At 37.7% G+C, this 19,681-nt stretch overlaps 1 protein-coding gene across 1 annotated transcript in view; it reads right to left on the bottom strand.

Annotated features, from left to right (window-relative positions):
• The window catches only part of ryr3 (ryanodine receptor 3), a 307,276-nt gene that overhangs the window by 265,824 nt on the left and 21,771 nt on the right, over positions 1-19,681 (bottom strand). The window contains exon 2 of the mRNA XM_061987153.2: positions 4,148-4,267. Within this exon, the coding sequence (XP_061843137.2) occupies positions 4,148-4,267 (120 nt within the window). The remainder of the gene's footprint in view (positions 1-4,147; positions 4,268-19,681) is intronic.

Here is a 19,681-nt window from a genome sequence, read left to right as displayed (position 1 = left end):
CTGATCAAACAAAACAGAAGTCATCGTCATGGCCTCACTAGCTGCGGAAGCTAGCACTCAATCAGCATTTTGGTGAATATACTGCAAAACAAACTATACAAAAAGAATGCCATTGTAGGTTTATAATACTAACACAGACACTTGTAAACGTGTAAGCATTTCAGCTAATGCTAACGACGCTAGCTATATTACATTACGATGGCACGTACAAATACGCATGAAAAAACACCTATAAAACATGTGACTGTTTAGTAAGTATGAATTGTTTTAGTTATATTGTAAAACTTACAAACTTTGGTTGAGTGACGAATGAAGAATCCATACAAGTATAAAAACTATGGACGACTAGTAGACGGAACGGCACTTAAATTTCCGGTTCAACGCACGAAGCAGAAGGATACACTGTAAACTTTCAACCTGCAGCACCTGAAGTGAGCAAACTCGTCCAAAAGATAGCACCATAGCACAAACACACCTTTTCAGTTTCCGTGTTGGTGATGCTACTACTATGTCAGTTTGTTGTATACAAAACATTATGGCCGTTAGCGAAGAAAAATCCATGGATTAGCCGCAATTTTGTGTAAGACGCAGGGTTCAAAGTTTGGGGAAAGTAGCAATTTATAATCTGGAAAATACGGTAAATTTTCATTGGCTTGCTTATGTTTTACATACGTTTTGACATGTATTTGTCCATATTTCTATCAGCAGCTAGACACTTCCCAGCTAATCCACATCTGATACCCGAGGAGACCTAAAGCTTTGTCATCGTGTACCAAGGAGAGAGGACAGGTAGTTCGTGCTCTGCAGGTATTGCCCCCAGGTGGGTGGACTGAAACATGCCCTCGTGTCCTCAAACTAAATTAAATAGGAACTCCGACTGCCAGCAAACCTGCCCTCCACTCCAATACCGCTGAAAATGGGATTTGCTTTGATTCATAGAACACCAAGTGGCGAGTAGGACAAATGGTTCTGCTTCCCCATCTTACAGTGAGGACTAAACATAGTTTTTACCACTGAAAGTGAAAGAAAAAGCCACACTCCTTCAAAAAGGACAAAATAAACAACTTGATCTGCAGATAGCATTTGTTTTGGTTGTGGCTTCTTAGGCAAGTTGACCAACAAGCACATGATCCTTGAGCGACCTCATAAAACACTGTCACTTGTGTCCCAGCCAAACTGAAGGCGCCATATCACAGTACTGAACCTGAGCTGTGTTTTAACTCTAAACCCCCCAGCAGGAGGCGGGCTTAACTAATTACCTGTAAGTATGCCATAAATCTCCCCTCAAACTGCAGAAACTAAAAAGCCAAGCAGGTAGTAATACTTATTTTTGACTAACAAGATATATTTTTTAATTTTTGTTTTATTTAACATAACCATAATAATCCGCCAACAGACCAGTAACATTTATTTGACCTGCCAAAACACAATTTTACTTGTTTTAAGGGTGTTGCAATTAGGAATGCTTACCAAATTCGGTACATTTATAGGCACTGACCAAATTCCTTTGGTGCCGGGTATCGATTCACATAAAATCAAACCGTGCAATACTTTGATACATTTCTTGCACGTGGCGTCCCGTCCGATTGCAGACTAAACACTGGCTCAAGGAAACAATCACTCAAGCAGCAGACACGTTCCCTCTAAGTAATGTTGCCACCAAAAAAACAAGTATGCTTGGTAGAAAACACTTAAACATACTGTAAAGTAAGACTCCGCTCTTCGCTGCTAGCTTGATGCTAATTTACATTGGATTTGCCATAGACAGGCTACTATTAGCATTAGCAATTTTACATGGCGACTCCAACCTCCAAATTTGGGAATGAAAACTAAAACTATAACCTGAGACTCCGGAATGTACACCATTTCTTCTCAACAAAAAAAGAGAAATAAAACCTTTGGGGGGAAATCTAACTTAAAACATTTGTATGCATGCACAACACCTAAAACCTTTAGTATATCAGTTTGTGGAATTAAATTATGGAATTAATTAAGCAGATGAATCAAACAATGTACTAATATGATCCAGTTTTAGAAAGTGTTCAAACTCAAAGTGTTTACAAAGTAAAAGGAAGAATAACTCTGATAAACATTCTGAACCTTGTTGAAAATTAAAAAATCTTAGTCATTTTATTAAAGTAATCATAATTTACTTAACTATTTATTTATGATAATTGTTGTTTTTATTATTCATTGATTTGAATTGTGTTACAAATTGAGAACACGAAGTGAACACGTGTTAGTAATAGCTATGAAGTGTAAAAGGGGTAGGATTAAACAAGCTCTGGCTCTTCCTATTCCTTTTAGGACATGTAGTGAGAAAATAGAAATATGCGAACTACGTGATTTAACCTATTGTAACTGTATGCATGTTCAAAATAAACTTAAACAACAATAACAAATGAATATTACAATCAAACAGCTGGTGTGTTATAAGCACAGTATTTACAGCATAAACACTTTGTAGGGTGAAACATAACACATTCAGTTTCATGGAAAAAGCTACTTCCTAGTTAAACAGCATACCATAGACAACCTATACAGTACTGCCATCTAATGTATTGGAAGAGCAACTGCATTGCAAACGAGACTCAAATGAGACAGCACAGTTATCAGTTCATTTTTAAACTTTACAATAAAAAAACTATTTTATTATTAACAATCAACATTTATTACCACATACAAAAGTACCGAAAATTGGTACCGTTGAGTAGTGGTATCGATTCTCAGGTACGGGAAAATGGTACTGTACCGGTTCATATGGGAACAGTACCCATCCCTAGTTGCAATGCATGTCATAGGTCTCATTAAATGATTTAAGTACCAGTATATCAAACTGAAAGCTACTACCAGTTGTGTGGTGCATAGGGCATTAATGGAAACTGAGACTAACATTCCGATTCTCCAGGGACCATTAATTGATATCAGCAGAATACACTCATGGAGAACGGCAGCATAAAACCTGATGGGAGCATCACTATCTCTAACACGTAAACAAAAGAATACAGCATATTCTGGACTATAAGTAGTTATCTTTTTTTCTACGCTTTGAACCCTGCGACTTATAAAACGGTGCGGCCAATTTATGGATTTGTAATTGATAAAGGCCATAATGTTTTGTGTTTAATAGTTTTCATTAAACTCAAGCAGAGACACTGAAAAGGTGTGTTATTGTTTGTGCTACGGCGCCATCTTTTGGACGAGTTCACTCGCTGCAGTTGTTGCGGGTTGAAAATTTACTTCATGTTTTAATGCCTTGAACTGAAAGTAAAACCTTCCATGGCGTTTCTGCTCGAAAAGATTCTTCGTGCATCACTCCATGTAACGTTTGTAAGCTTTATAATATAACTAAAACTGTTTATACTTACTGAACTGTCAAATGTGTGATGTCAGTAGGAATGTTTTTATGCTCATTTCTACGTGCTTTCGTAATGTAATGAAGTTAGCATTGTTAGCATTAGCTAACATGTTTACGAGTGACTTTGTTAATATTATTAACTTACAATGTCACTCTTTTTGTATCGTTTCAGTTTCACAAATTCCTCAGTAAATTCACCAAAACGTCAACGTGGAGTTATTGAGTCTGTTTAGCTTATTGGAGAGATAGCTTTTGCAGCTAGAGGGTCCATGACGATAACTTCCGTTTTATTTGATCAGCCGTTTTACTGCCATGTTACAGACACCGTTTTGCAACAATTAAGGTATGTAAATAATAATTTGCAAAATCTGTGTAATTAACTAATTTCACAACGTATATATCTGCGGCTTATAGTCCAGTGCGGCTAATATATGGAAACATATTTGGTTATTCTAGAATTTAGTAGATGTGGCTTATACTGTATGCTGGTGTGCTCTGTTGTCCGAAACATATGTTAAGTGTAAATGTTTTTGTTTTGGAGGTTTTGAAAAACAAAGTGAAACGTTTGTGAAAGTGTACTCCCGTAGAAAGAAGCTTCATAATATTCACAATCAAGTTCAAAGGACTTGAAAATCACTGTGATAAATTGATAGTACATTCTGACCCTGCTTCGTCAAAGAACGGGAACCGGAATCAAAAGCAAGGAACCGGAATTTGAACAAATATCGGAACTGGAATGGTCCAAATTCAAACCATTCCCAACCCTAACTACCTGTGTGCTCTGCTCACCTTGGCTTCGGTGGTAGATTCCAAATAACACAGGCGGTTCCCAAGCCCTTCGGCGGCCAGGCAGAACTTGCGATGTTCCTTTTGTATGGTAGCTACGCTCTGAAGAACCACTTCGTCATCCTGTCGGAGGACAAAAGAGTGTTAAAGACCCACAAAATATATACAAACTGTTACGACAATCCTCTTTTTAAGACATTTTAGGAGGTTAATTTATTCAGAAGCTTTTTGTGGACACTGAATTAATGTAACTTAATATTTTGCGTTTGAATTAGTTTTATTTTTTACATTAAATTATACTGACAATTTTAATGAATACAAATGTATTGTTTTAAAAAATCAAAGCACCGATTTTTTCTGCACTGAATTTTTTTACAAATTAATTTTAAAACACTGTACAGTAGGACGGTGATTCATATGGCCCCATTCGTAGCGGTTTACCTGACACAAAAAACGTGTCAAAAAATCTACTTGAGCCGCAAGACGGCAGTACAGTGTTAAATATCTTAAAATGTGTTTTGTGGCAATTCCAACTTTGGCCACAGCGGTAGTTGCTATACAGAGTGGCACTTTTCCATCATTTCCAGCAGACTGCATTGCAAAATTATTAATACCCCCACCTTTGTCTGAATACACCCCAAAATTGGGCCATACAAATCCCGTCCCTACTGTATTTTAACAACTGACTTCTTAAACAACTTTTGCTCACACATTTTCATTTAATAAAATTACCAGCATTATTTGATGTAAAAAAAAAATTCTGTTCACAAAATTAAGTTACATAAATTTAGTCCCCCCCCCCAAAAAAAAGTGTAAATAAAGACACAAATTAACCTCCATACCTATTTTAGTACAAATACACACAAAAGTCAGTGAACTCATAACTCGTCAGGTGTCGTTTGCTAACTTGTCAAACCTTCAAGAAAAAGGGCTGCATTTCTCCAGGTGGGTGTGAGTGCCTAGAAGAAAAGCTCTGACTTTTGGGGGGTTAGGGGACGGGGGAGTTGTGGCTCTACACAACCCGATGGTAAATGTACTGTATAAATCTTTTATCCGACCACGAACTTGAGTCAACTTGTCTTTTTAGACTTTTTTCTCGGGAAATAATTAGACTTATGGTTGGTTAAGACCAGGGTTGGACCGGTCATCGGGACTACTGGGGTTTCCCCGGTGGGTCGACCTATTATTGGCCAATGGTAAGACATTTTGCAATGTATCTATTTTGCTGTGTCTTGCCTTGGTAACTATGGTAACTCTACCCAGCCGACAGACACCACAAAGACAGAGAGCTAACGATTGATTGGCCTAGTCAGTGGGCCGCTGGCTTGACATGAGAGGCCATGTTATAGCCCCCACTCGTCCAATTATCTTTAATGATGTTGAGCAGTCGATGTCAAGAGAGAAAAAAAACACACCAACACTATGGCAGCACAGGGAAAAACTGAGAAATCGGATAATGCAAGTAAAAAATGAAAAGGGATAAGAGATAAGAAATTTAAAAAGTTAGGAAATGCAGGAAAATGATAGAGATGTTTGCTGCAGAGGCCTAGCGGGCAGGTCTAGACCTTTTGTCTATTTGGTCAGTGTTACAGGAGCGCTTTTTTAAGGGCCTTCTGCAAAAAAGCTAGTTTTAGAATCATATCTATGACAGCACTCTTGTGTTTTTAGGAATCTGCTGCAAAAATGTGAGTCTCATAAGTTTTTTGAACTGAACTCGCAGGCCACCAATTAAATAGCTCAAATCATGAAAAAGAGGGGACCTAAAATGGAACCTTGAGGAACGCCACCAGTATAAGTAAAGAAGTTGAACAAATGACTACCAACTGCACTTGAAGTAGACAACCTACAGCAACACCTTAGTTACATAAATCACGGTACGAAAAATAACTAAAAAAGGAGAGGGCTTAAAGGAGTGACTTGAGGAATATCACACAAGTTCAGCCCATGTGTTTATGTTAAAATGTCAATCCAAGGATCTGCCAGTGTGTTACAGTGTACCAAGTTCTTATATATCACAGGAGCACAATAGTGCAGGGGTTCTTAACCTTTCTGACCTCCGGGCACAACTTTTCCAATAAAGAAGGGCCCGGGGCCCACTCAAATAATAACACTTAACTAGTAGTCTTACTCTAGGTTTTAATCATATTCAATGATTATATCTAACCTACTTACAGGATAAACCTTGTCAAATGATATGAAAATAATATTGTACATGGTATTTGGGATTTCTTATATATTGTATATATTATATACAAATATAATAAAATAAATAAGTATATATTATATACTGTATATATAATATGTAAATATTGCATGTATGTTATATTTTATATTGCTACTATGGTACATTTTTTAGTCTACTTCATACCTTTCCATCCGTACCCTTGGTAACTGAGCTACTGTGTGGAACAATTTCCCTTGTGGATCAATAAAGTTTGTCTAAGTCTTAGACCCTGTTTCAATCACAGTGTCAAGACTAAAGTCAGTCTGATAACAAAATAAGAATATGCAAATATACAGCAAAAGAAGGGACTCATAAAAACTGATGAAAAATAAATGTGTATACAATTATTTAGCGGTAAATAAACTAAATAACAAATCATGATAAATATGTTTAACCGAACTTTCCATAAAATTAAAGCGCAAATGAAAATATAGCTTCACCACTTAAGTCATAATTTTTGCGCTTAAAAAAACGGAATTCAGCTCCAGTCTTCTTCTACTTGTTTGCTACAGAGTTGTGTTAAAATAGAGTATGGCCAACCCGGTTTTAGGCAATCTCTTCAATGATTGGTCAAAAGGCACTCACATGACTACAGGGCGCCATGACTGCTACCAACTTCGAGCTGATGCTATATGTGTTTGTTTCGTTAGATTTTCGACGTGAAAAAATGCCCTTTTGTGCAGCATGGGGCTGCTCCGTCCGCAAGAATTGTGGAAAGCTTTTACATCGCTTCCCCCACAACCCGGAAAAAAGATAAGTATGGTTAGGGAATGTTCACCATCAACACCGATTACACACACAGAAGCTAATAAAAATAACAGAAGAAATTAATAAATTAAAAAGATGTTTGACAAAAACAGTTTCTTTGAATCTAAGTAAAATTTCAAAAATGCATTTCTTTTAACAGTAGAAGAGAAAGTCAAACACAAATACAAATAGACAGACATTGGAAGAGTAAAAAAAAACAAATTTTGGGTGTAAAAATAGATAAATAAATAATAATATGAGAAAATTAACTGGAAATCTCAAAAATATACAACATAAAGTGGCAAGAAAGACATCAATAATGAATATTGCATATGTTCTGGACCAAAAATCACTCCATATTCTCTACTGCTCACCAGTGTCACCATATCTGAATAATTGTGCAGAAATATGGGGGAAAAAGTTCAAAAGTACACTTATTCACTTTGCTTGTTACAAAAAAGAAAGATGAGTTGTAATAATACATGAGTGTTACATACATCCATCCATCCATTTTCTACCGCTTATTCCCTTTGGGGTCGCGGGGGGTGCTGGAGCCTATCTCAGCTACAATCGGGCGGAAGGCGGGGTACACCCTGGACAAGTCGCCATCTCATCGCAGGGCCAACACAGATAGACAGACAACATTCACACTCACATTCAGACACTAGGGCCAATTTAGTGTTGCCAATCAACCTATCCCCAGGTGCATGTCTTTGGAGGTGGGAGGAAGCCAGAGTACCCGGAGGGAACCCGCGCAGTCACGGGGAGAACATGCAAACTCCACACAGAAAGATCCCAAGCCTGGGATTGAACCCAAGACTACTCAGGACCTTCGCATTGTGAGGCAGATGCACTAACCCCTCTTCCACCGTGCTGCCCGTGTTACATACAGTGATGACAAATACATTGGAGGCAGACGCCACAGCTACTTCACACAAAAGTCAATTTCTCCATGGTTGTTAATCCAAAGCTAATGAAAATTTGTCAAAATGAGTGTAATAAGTATTTTTTGGTCGTTCAGTGTACTTTTTTTTTTTTACATTTATTGCGTCATTGTTGTGCTTGCTGGTCACAAAACAGTGCAGGAATGTTGGCGCAGAGTGCGTCAAATATGGCCGCAAAATTCTACTTTCACACAATAAAAGCATGTTTTATTGTAAGTTTATGAGCTCGAGTATGTTTAGAACTATATATAGACATTATTTTGGTTTATTTCGTCAGAAAGATTCCCGTCAAAATGACAGCTATTGCCTGTATTGGGGCACAGATGCACACGTCCTTGGTAGCAGTCTTGGCGACTCCAGCTCTGGTTTGCTATTGTCATCACTGCCACACTTGGTGGAAAAGTGTATTACAACCGAGTACCGCTGCGATACTTTGCGTGTCCCTGCAATTGTTAAGAAACACTGCTCTAGTGTTTTTAGGAATTTGCTGGAAAAATGTTTGTCTACCAAGTTTTAAACTGGGCAGGTATGATGTCATTCTTAGGCTGTACGTAGTTCTGCACAGTAAATCCGAGTGTTGTTGCTCTACTGGTATTATAAATTAAAGATGTAAATAAAATGAAAATCTATCAAATCAGGCTATACATATTTCAACCAAGCGTACAGTATTAGTATGGCAAACAAATGCTGTAATAGTGTAGTTATAAACCTGTTTTACAACCACATTTTTTTTAATCTCACATTAGCTAACATCTGTATCTATCAGGGTGGCAAAGGGCTCACTTGCCAACAAACTCACACATATTGATTTGTGTGTGTGTGTGTGTGTGTGTGTGTGTGTGTGTGCGTGTGTGTGTGTGTGTGTTACGCCTAATCTAAGCAGATGGTTGCTATGGTTCTGGCTCCCACTTCTTTCACACAAGAAATAATTCAATAGATTTAAATACAGGCAGCACAGCTCCCATCAGGAGGTGGGAAATCAGATGTTGGCATTACTTGAAACATCTAAAAATAACGAGATGGATAATAGTCTGTGTGACAGATTTGCTACTTTTCTCTGTTTTTTTGCAGCGGAAGTTATTCATTCTCATACGTGTATCTAACAAAGCATTAAATGATTTCAAATATTGGGAGGATTTTTGTCCCAAAAAAAACTGTATATAGAGGGTCATATGGAAAAATATGAATACATGTTTAAATAATTACCTGAATGAGCCATTAATTAATTATAATTAGAAATAAATACATAAATGTGATATTAAATATGTCATTAATTTATGTAATATAAATGTAATATGATGCACAGTACATACAATTTGTTAAGAATATTGTTAATTATTTCAATATTTACAAATGACTGCTTTGGTTGGAAGCCTTAAACTTTGAAAGATCTAAAAAACATGGCGTTGTTGATGTTGAAGTTGGTGATGGATATTTTAGACCAGGGGTCCCCAAACTTTTTGACCCGCATTGGGTTAAAAAATAAATAAAAATAAATAAATAATATATATATATATATATATATATATATATATATATATATATATATATATATATATATATATCGATGATGTCACGTTATTGATTGTAAAATGCATTTTTAGACAATATGATTTGCCTGAGCGGCCAGGAGACACAGAGAGTAACAAGCGGTAGAAACTAGATTAGAAAGGACAGATTTAAAAAAATAATTAAAAAAAAATATATATATTTTTTTTTTAACTTGGGACATCCCACGGGCCGGATTTTGGACGCTGGCAGGCCAAATCCGACCCGCGGGCCGTAGTTTGGGGACCCCTGATTTAGACCTTTACATAGTCTGTTGAAGCCACGCATAAAACAGTTAAAATAGTCATTTCAAATAGAGTCATTTCCGCACTTTCAGAACAAGATATCAGTTAGTACTCCCCGGCTATTTTGTCAAAGGATTCCACTGACAAGTAGAAGTGCCAGGCAACCAATCATATGCAAGGCTCCGCCCACTAATTTTGATGAAGATAAAATACATTCATGAAGTGCTGACAAACAGGTTCATGAAATAATTAGATGAATCATTGAATAATGAAATCCATTCATCCATTTTCTTCCGCTTATCCGAGGTCTGGTCGCGGGGGCGTTCGGGTGGCATCCTGACCAGATGCCCGAACCACCTCATCTGGCTCCCTACTGGAGGTCAGAGCTTCTCACACTATCTCTAAGGGAGAGCCACGCCACTGAATAATTAAATATTTAAATCATAAATAATTAATTCAACCAAAATAAATAAATAAGAATTTAATATTTAGATAAGTAACTGTAGTTTTTACATTAAATAAATTAATGACTGACATGAATGTATCTAAATTAAAAGTTAATTAATGATACATTTAAGTAATTAAAGATGTATTTATTTAATGTTGTGCCATTTGACCCTCCATTATTACATCCACATTTTTTTGTTTAAATAATATTGCTTATACAACTTTTTTCCCAACTTACTTGAATATAATTTCCAACTTGGCCAACTTTGTACCAAAATTCTGGCCAAAGTATGAACATTTAAGATTTCAACTCGCTGTTTACCTTGATGTATCAAATACTATTAGCATAAATAGAGTATGTAATGTAATCCATGCAGACTGAACACAGGAAGTGAACAAATGTGTTAGTACAGTAATTGCTGTGAAACGGATTAAATACATTCTGCTTCTTCCCACTCTTTTTTGGACATGATGTACCACAATGTAACCTGTATGCATGTTGGAAATAAACTAATACCATAACCATGTAGAAAATATATCAGCATATCAACTGTTCCAGCTGCAGGGAGCGATCAATGGGCACATGGTTAAAATACATTTCTCCTTCAATCTATGAGTTAGATAGATACAACTGGAGCACGGTTTGGCAGAAGAATAAAATAGGGCAAAAACACGAATGTAACCATGGTAACTACAGCTCGAAACGTCTGCAAGTAATGAAGAAACAAAAAGATGAACAGATGGGATTTCAATACTTTATGAAGACATTTCAAACAATGTTTCTTAAATGTTCCTCCTGTCTGTCTTTTTTACATGTTTATGTTAAATGGCCAACTGTCTGAACTTTACAGCGGACGTCAATTTGGCAGCAGGGCTATAAATCAAGTGTCTGATGCTGATGAGCTAAATGGGTTTTCCCCATCAAGCAAAGGTCGCCATCGCCTTGTTGCTTGTTAATTTCATGATGAATTGTCATTAGTTGCGGCGACTTTGTGATCAACATTGTCCCGGAGTACACGTTTCTTCTACTAACGTTGTTCTTGCAGGAGTGAGCGGATGATCAAGATCTCCTTTTACGCGCAATCATCTCTGGTCAGGCAAGTTGCAGACACTAGTGATGTGCGATACCACTGATTTTATTTCCGATCCAATACTGAGTAAAATTCGGGCTGCTGTTGATGATACTGACCCAATACTTGTGCAAATATGCCTAGTGTGTCTGCTAAAAAAAATTTAAGTTGTGCATTTCAAATTACATATCTCATAGCAAAAATAATAACAATACAGAACCCAAAACCAGTCAAGTTGGCACATTGTGTAATTTGTAAATAAAAACAGAATACAATGATTTGCAAATCCTTTTCAACTTATATTCAATTGAATAGACTGCTAAGACAAGATATTTAATGTTCAAACTGAGAAACTTAATTTTTTGGGGCAAATACCGTAATCATTAACTTAGAATTTAATGGCAGCAACACATTGCAAAGAAGTTGGCACAGGGGAATTTTTACTACTGTGTTACAAGGCCTTTCCTTTTAACAATACTCAGTTTGGGAACTCAGGAGACACATTTTTGAAGCTTTTCAGGTGGAATTCTTTCCCATTCTTGCTTGATGTACAGCTTAAGTTGTTCAACAGTCCGGGGTCTACGTTGTCATATTTTACGCTTCATAATGCGCTACACAGGCCAGTCTGGTACCCGCACTTTTTTAAGCCACACTGTTGTAACACGTGCGGAATGTGGCTTGGCATTGTCTTGCTGGAATAAGCAGGGGCGTCCATGAGAACGTTGCTTGGATGGCAACATACGTTTCTCGAAAACCTGTATGTACCTTTCAGCATTAATGGTGCCTTCACAGATGTGTAAGTTAACCATGCCTAGGGCACTAAAACACCCCCGTACCATCACTGATGCTGGCTTTTGAACTTTGCACCTAGAACAGTCCGGATGGTTCTTTACCTCTTTGGTCCGGAAAACACAACGTCCACAGTTTCCAAAAACAATTTTAAATGTGGACTTATTAAACAACTTTTCCACTTTGCATCAGTCCATCATAGTTGAGTTCGGACCCAGCGAAGCCGACAGGGTTTCTGGGTGTTGTTGATAAATGGCTTTGGCTTTGCATAGTAGAGTTTTAACTTGCACTTACTGATGTAGCGACAAACCGTAGCTACTGACAGTGGTTTTCTGAAGTGTTCCTGAGCCCATGTGGTGATATCCTTTACACTTTGATGTTGCTTTTTGATGCAGTACCGCCTGAGGGCTCAAAGGTCCGTAATATCATCACTTACATGCATTGATTTCTCCAGATTCTCTGAACCTTTTGATGATATTACGGACCGTAGATGGTGAAATCTCTAAATTCCTTGCAATAGCTGGTTGAGAAATGTTGTTCTTAAACTGTTGGACAATTTGCTCACGCATTTGTTGACAAAGTGGTGACCCTTGCCCCATCCTTGTTTGTGAATGACTGAGCATTTCATAGAAGCTGCTTTTATACCCAATCATGGCACCCACCTGTTCCCAATTAGCCTGTTCACCTGTGGGATGTTCTAAATAAGTGTTTGATGAACATTCCTCAACTTTCTCAGTCTTTTTTGTCACTTGTGCCAGCTTTTTTGAAACATGTTGCAGGCATCAAATTCCAAATGAGCTAATATTAGCAACAACAAAAAAACATTAAATATATTGTCTTTGCAATTGATTCAATTGAATATAGGTTGAAAATGATTTGCAAATCATTGTATTCTGTTTTTATTTACGATGTACACATTGTGCCAACTTCACTGGTTTTGGATTTTGTATATTGATGTAGTGGCATGAACGACAATATAGCCAAGCTAATACAACAGAAAAAACAGGACAAAATCATACAAAGTGCACAAAAATGGTGTTTCAAACCATAAAAAAGGAAATAAGTAAAATAATAAAAGCATTAAAATAATTAATAAGAGCTACAATTAAAATAAAAAGCAAAATATATAAGAAAAAAGCAAACATTCGTAATGTAAGGAAAAAAAGATGAACATTTTTAAATATACTTTGTCACCTACGAAACACACACTCTTGACTTTTCAGTAAGCTGGTGGAAAAATACCCCGTATCTAAAATATTACAAGCACACAAAATAAAGATAAATTATATTTAAAAAAGTTAAGCTCGTTAATTAACAAATGAAATAATACGAGTGAAATTATTAATTTGAAAAACTACAACAGTAAAAAACACTTAAATGTGTAACTGAACATTAATATTTTTGTACAGACAGAATTTTTGCTACTAGGTTATGCAGTTACACATTTGTATTATAATAATAATAATAATAATAATAATAATAATAATAATCATAATAATAATAATAATAACAACAACAGGGGAAGTCTGGGCTTCTCTACTTAGGCTGCTGCCCCCGCGACCCAACCTCGAATAAGCGGAAGAAGATGGATGAAAGGATTTATTTATTTATTTTCTATTCCTACAGGAGGGAAAACTGTAAAAATGTAAGAAAAAAGATAAATACAATTGGTATGTAATGGAAAAAAGATGCAATGTTCTAAATAATAAATCAAACACAAAAATATCAATATGGCCCCCAAATACTTTGCCTTTTAAGTATGCAGACCTTGGCAGAAAATGTTTGTACCTCCCCAAACTAAAGTATCAAAAGTATTGATACTTTGATTTGAGAGTTGATAGAGCATAAAGATCTAGTTTCGCCGGTATTGATATTTCAGTATTGACCCGCACATCACCAGCAGACACAAATCAGCTCTGTTGTATGATAAGTAAATAGTTGTATTGTCCATTATTCTGATGACACATGCTCTGTCTTTCTACAGCCCACACTCGATCTCAGCCGTAGAATGTAGTGAATCCGAAGCAGCAGCAGCGTGACCGTCTGCTAGACCACTAAAGGACAGCATCAGGACTATGTTTAGTGTGCTGAAGGTAAGTAAGAGTCAGTGGAGAGACTATCAAGCTGCCAAGTGGAAGCCAGGAACTTGACCCCCGTCATCAACCAACCTGTACTCACTGCCCCCCCACCAAGATTCCTGTAGCAACACTCAGCTGAAACCAACACTTTGATTTGTGCCTCCTTTGATGCCACAACTGAATGTCTTGCATATTTGTATTTTTTTTTCTCTTTCATGATATTTTTTTCCCCCTCTCCAGTCTCTGCTGGGGTACTGGTCACTGACGCAGCCAGCCACCATGTGCCTTGACAGGCGGCGACAGGTGTGTGTGTGTGTGTGTGTGTTTGTGTGTATGTGTGTGTTGTGTGTGTGTGAGAGCATGTGCAGCCTCATGCATTCGTCGACCAGTCCGAAACCCAAGATGCTGCGACGCTCTGCACATGCGCCACATAAACCCCCACAAGTCGCCGGCCGCTGCCACCAATGTGAACTTGAGAAAAGGTAATTTTGTTCAATTCCTGTGTGCGGCTATTTTGACTTGCGCGCTTTGCACATGCTCAGTAGGGATCGACAGGCGGCCTGTATGGTCGACAAACAAGTCGATTCTTGCATGCTTGCATTTCCGTTAACAATGTCAAATAAATTAACTGGTGATTTTTTAGTTTTCCATTGGGATGTGAGACTCTCCCTGTGCATGTTATGAACTCCTGTTTACAAATATTTGCTGCCTTAAAGACGTCTGCATGGAAGCAGTTAAACTTCCCATAGCTGGTGTCATGTTCTTTATTATATCGCAAACTCGTTAAGGCTAAATCAACAGTGCCTCCGCTGGTTGTAGCAGACAACCCCAATGTACCAACCAAACTCAGTTGGTACCCCCAGGTACTTATTACTTACATAGTCATGCTACCAATTAGCATTAATGATTAACACCTCCGAATTGGGTAATACGCAACAAAATAATAGAATAGCACATTCAACTTAATGGCAGCATACCGTGGTCGAGGGCTTGGGTGCCAAATCCGGCCCAGGAGTGACACCGTATCGCCCTTGTTCAGTTCAAAACTTTGGTGACAAACCTGTCATCTAAATCGGCTCCATCAGTCCATGTTCATAGACTTAAATTGGTCAAATCTAGTCTAAAAACTGTTGGAGGATAAAAAGTTAGGGTTTTGGCACCAGCTTCTAGACTAGATCTGACCGATCCAAGTCTACAAGCATGAAATGATGAAGCCTAATGGGATGAGAGGCAAAACGCCTTCTAAGACAAACTGAACAGTCCAGTTGCGATCCATTGAATGCCCTCGATGTACAATGACCTGGATGACAGAGAACATCCATAGACTTGGGAGACAAATATTTTAGCTATAAATTGGAGTGCTCCGGCTGTATGGAGAACCTTGGACCACTGTAAACACATTGGCAGATTCTTGCATTGACATTTTAATCTTTCTAGCAAACATTGAACACTGGGGTCCACACATGTGATTTACATAAATGAGGCATTCCTCAAGGCACTCCTTTAAGTCCTCTCCTTTTTGGAAGTTACATATTTTTTTGTTTACTTCAGATGCATTCAGTAGTCATTTGTTCAACTTCTTTAGTTATACTAGTGGTGTTCGTCAAAGTTCCATTTTAGGTCTTCTTTTCATTCATCATTTGAGTTTTAACTGGTGGACCGCGAGTTCAGTTGAAAAAACTTGTGAGAGTCTTGCATTTTTGCAGAATGTATTTAAAAACAGCAGAGCGCTCCTGTAACTGGCAAGACAATTAGACCAAACATCTAATAATTTCTACTGTATAGGATATTGGTTCCAGCTTTTTGTAATTGTGGCCCCCAAAACAATTTAGTTAAATATCCCTGCTGTAGGCTGTAGCATATACACTACTGCAATTTAACATCTTGGAACTGCAACTGCATGCCAAGTACAGTACTCTACATAACACAGTAGAGTATAGTACTTGCAGTGACGTGCGGTGAGGTTCATGGCTGGTGAGGCACTGACTTCATCACAGTCAGATTTACAAACATATGAACCCTAAAGAGTATCTTTTTCACCATTTGATTGGCAGCAGTTAACGGGTTATGTTTAAAAGCTCATACCAGCATTCTTCCCTGCTTGGCACTCAGTGTCAAGGGTTGGAATTGGGGGTTAAATCACCAAAAATGATTCCCGGGCGCGGCGCCGCTGCTGCCCACTGCTCCCCTCACCTCCCAGGGGGTGATCAAGGGGATGGGTCAAATGCAGAGAACAAATTTCACCACACCTAGTGTGTGTGTGACAATCATTGGTACTTTAACTTAACTTTACACATACAAAATGTAGCACACAAAAAAGCACATTTAATAAAAAAACGTTATTATGGTCTTACCTTTACTTATAAATGAAGTCCATGCGCCGCTGTTGTGCTGGATTAATGCACCCCCTGACGGGAGTGTTATATCAACTAAAGCCCTCACTTAAACTTTCCACGTGCAAGATTGAATCTATTTAAAAAAGTGTAACCGAGGGTTTATAAATGTCACCTATACTGTATGAAACTACAAAATGACAAACACGGAGGCTCCAGTTTACATGAAGACCACTTTATTTACCTTCTTTCAAAAACCTCCGCTCCACTCCAAAGTGTCATCACTTCCGCTCTTAGCGCCTTCAAAATAAGAGCTCAAGGCATATACTGTATAACAGCGCATAACAGGAACTTAACATCACAAAGAGGAAAGCCCATAAAAATAGGTTACAAAAGTTATTTAATAAGAAGCCAAAAAGTGCAAAAACAATAATGTTCGTGTTGGAGGAGTTGTGAATTAGGTACACCTGCAGTCTGCAGGTGTACCTAATGTTGTGGCCCTGCAGTCCTTCACAACTCCTCCAACACGAACATTATTGTTTTTGCACTTTTTGGCTTCTTATGAAATAACTTTTTTAAATAGATTCAATCTTGCACGTGGAAAGTTTAAGTGTGGGCTTTATTTGATATAAACACTCCCATCAGGGGTTGCATTCTACGGCGGGGGTGCAGGTGGCGGGATTACTGCGAGCCTCAGCCAGTGCGTCTTTTGCAGCCGTTTTATGATCGCTCAGCACAAGAAATACGTTACACACATACAGTTGTTGACAGAATACACTGTACATTATATACCTCAGCTAACTAAACTATGGAAATGTATAATATAATTCACATAGCAATATGGTCTCACTGCACAGCAGGCCAGCAATTAGCCGAGTCAGCAATCCATGTTGAGGCACAACTGAGTGACGTGCCTCAACTGGCTGCTGTTCACCGCACCGTCTCTTCTCAGTATTTGAATGGCAAATGTGAAAATTCAGCGATTTTAAATAAAAATAATCTAAAACTGGTGAAGTTAAATGGAAAATAACTTTATAGTATAATCACTGGATACATATAACAATTTAATTTAAAAAATTTATTTTTACATTTTTTTTCTTTCCATGATGGCAGGTGAGGCGGTAGTGACTGCACATCACTGAGTACTTGCAAACAACACACGGAAGTGTAAGAAAGTATACCAAAAGGACAGCATAGCTCTGCATTAAATATTTAATTAAAAGAAAAATTAATTAATTTTTTACCAAATAATATTCATGAACACATTTGAACACACACAAAATTACTGAAAATTGATACCATTGAGTACTTGTATCGGTTTCCAGGTACCAGGAATTGGTACCGTATCGATTCAAATGTGAATACTCGTGTATCATTGATTCAAAAGTATAGCCCTGATATAGCGGTTTGCGCCACTAACTTTTGTGCAGGCGGCTTGGTTTATATTACCAGCCAGTGGCCCAACAACCAGCCTGGAGCTTTGCAGTGCTGGTCCCAGGCCTGGATAAAGGAAGGGCACCTGGTGTAAAAACCAAACAAATCATGCAAGTGACTCGCTGTGCCACCGTTACCTTGTATCTCTGCTAGAGGGCAACGATATTCCCGTGTGTTAATCTGATTGAATAAATTCATTCTCAGGGAACAGCCTGATATCGCAAAAATCAATAATGCATCACACGCATCCCAGCTCCATATTGGAAGAATTTAAGTAAGATTCACCTGTCAAGCTAGTTTTGCCCTGCAGTAGCTGCTACGCATCGCGGTTCCTGTAACAAATTGGAAAATTCCTGGCTTCGTTTGCATGCATATGGCTTTTATAGCAAGCACTTCTCAGAGGCACTGAGCATATGGAGCCAGAGCGGGGCTTGGATGGAAATGAAACCTTTTTTGATGCATGAGATACGTTTGATGTGTCGGAGCGTAAACTGTGCACACTTTAGTCATGTAGAGTGAGAAGTTTTGTTTGTCTTGCAAATGTATGAAAAATGCATGCTTACCGTGTTGATTTGGAGATGAAGTAATAGCATTGCTTTAAAAATACTGTATGTTAAATTTGATTTTTCTTTTTAAATGTTTTTTTTTTTTTTTTTTTTTTTTAAGAAGTCTGACAACTCTCAGGGAGGTCCACATCAGACTTTAAAAAAGGCTGACCTAAGCGTTATTCTACTTAAACAGCAAACTGTATAATCCGTTAGTTGTTTTTTTTGGCACATATCGGAATCAGACAAAACCTTCCTATTTCCAGCTCATTTAAGCTACAAAGTGTCAAGTCTAGACAGCAGCAGCTGTTCCAGATGGATGCGCACAACAAACACAGAAAAAGGGATTTCTAAGGAATCTGTCAGCTTGCTGGAAAAGTAAACGTCAGCGAAGTGTTAGCGATATGCCAAACACTTTTCTAAAAATAAAACTACACTACAACGTAGCAAAGGTCACAGACGGCACAAAAACAATCCTGTAGATTTTACAGTAAAAAAGTGGAACTTCAGTCGCCAGAATTTAAAGAAAATCCGCCAGAAAACTGGAAAATGTAAGTGGGTTTTTTTTACAGCTAATTGCTGTAAATGAAAAAACGGTACCGCTGTTGTTTTTACGGTGGAATTCTGGTGACTGAACTGCCAGTTCGTTTGCCATAAACTCTACAGTTGTTTTCACAGTTCATTACTGTAAATGGAAAAACAGTTTTATTTATGGCAGAATTCTGCTGCCAGTTTTTACATTTTTTTCTACTGTAAAATCTACAGTTTTCAAATCAAGCAAATCTATAGTCTTTGCTTTTACAGTGTATTACTGTAACAGAATAACTGCACCACAATTAATTCTACCGTAGAATTCTGTCGACTGTGCGGCCATCTTTTTGATCGTAAGATCTATGGTCGTTTTTACAGTGTATTACTGTAAATGGGAAAAGGGTACCAGGGTAATTTTGACGGTAACATTCTGACAACTGTGCTGCTGGTTTTTCTTTTGCCATAAAAACTACTGTATGGTCTTTGTTTTTACAGTGTATTACTGTAAATGGAAAAATGATTTAAAAAAATAATCGGTAGAAATCAGTTTACTGTAAAATCTCCTGTTTTTACAGTGTATTACTGCAAATGAAAAAACAACA

Source organism: Nerophis lumbriciformis, linkage group LG26, assembly GCF_033978685.3.
Source record: "Nerophis lumbriciformis linkage group LG26, RoL_Nlum_v2.1, whole genome shotgun sequence".
NCBI classification, from domain to species: domain Eukaryota; kingdom Metazoa; phylum Chordata; class Actinopteri; order Syngnathiformes; family Syngnathidae; genus Nerophis; species Nerophis lumbriciformis.
This window is presented reverse-complemented; position numbering and strand designations above follow the sequence as displayed.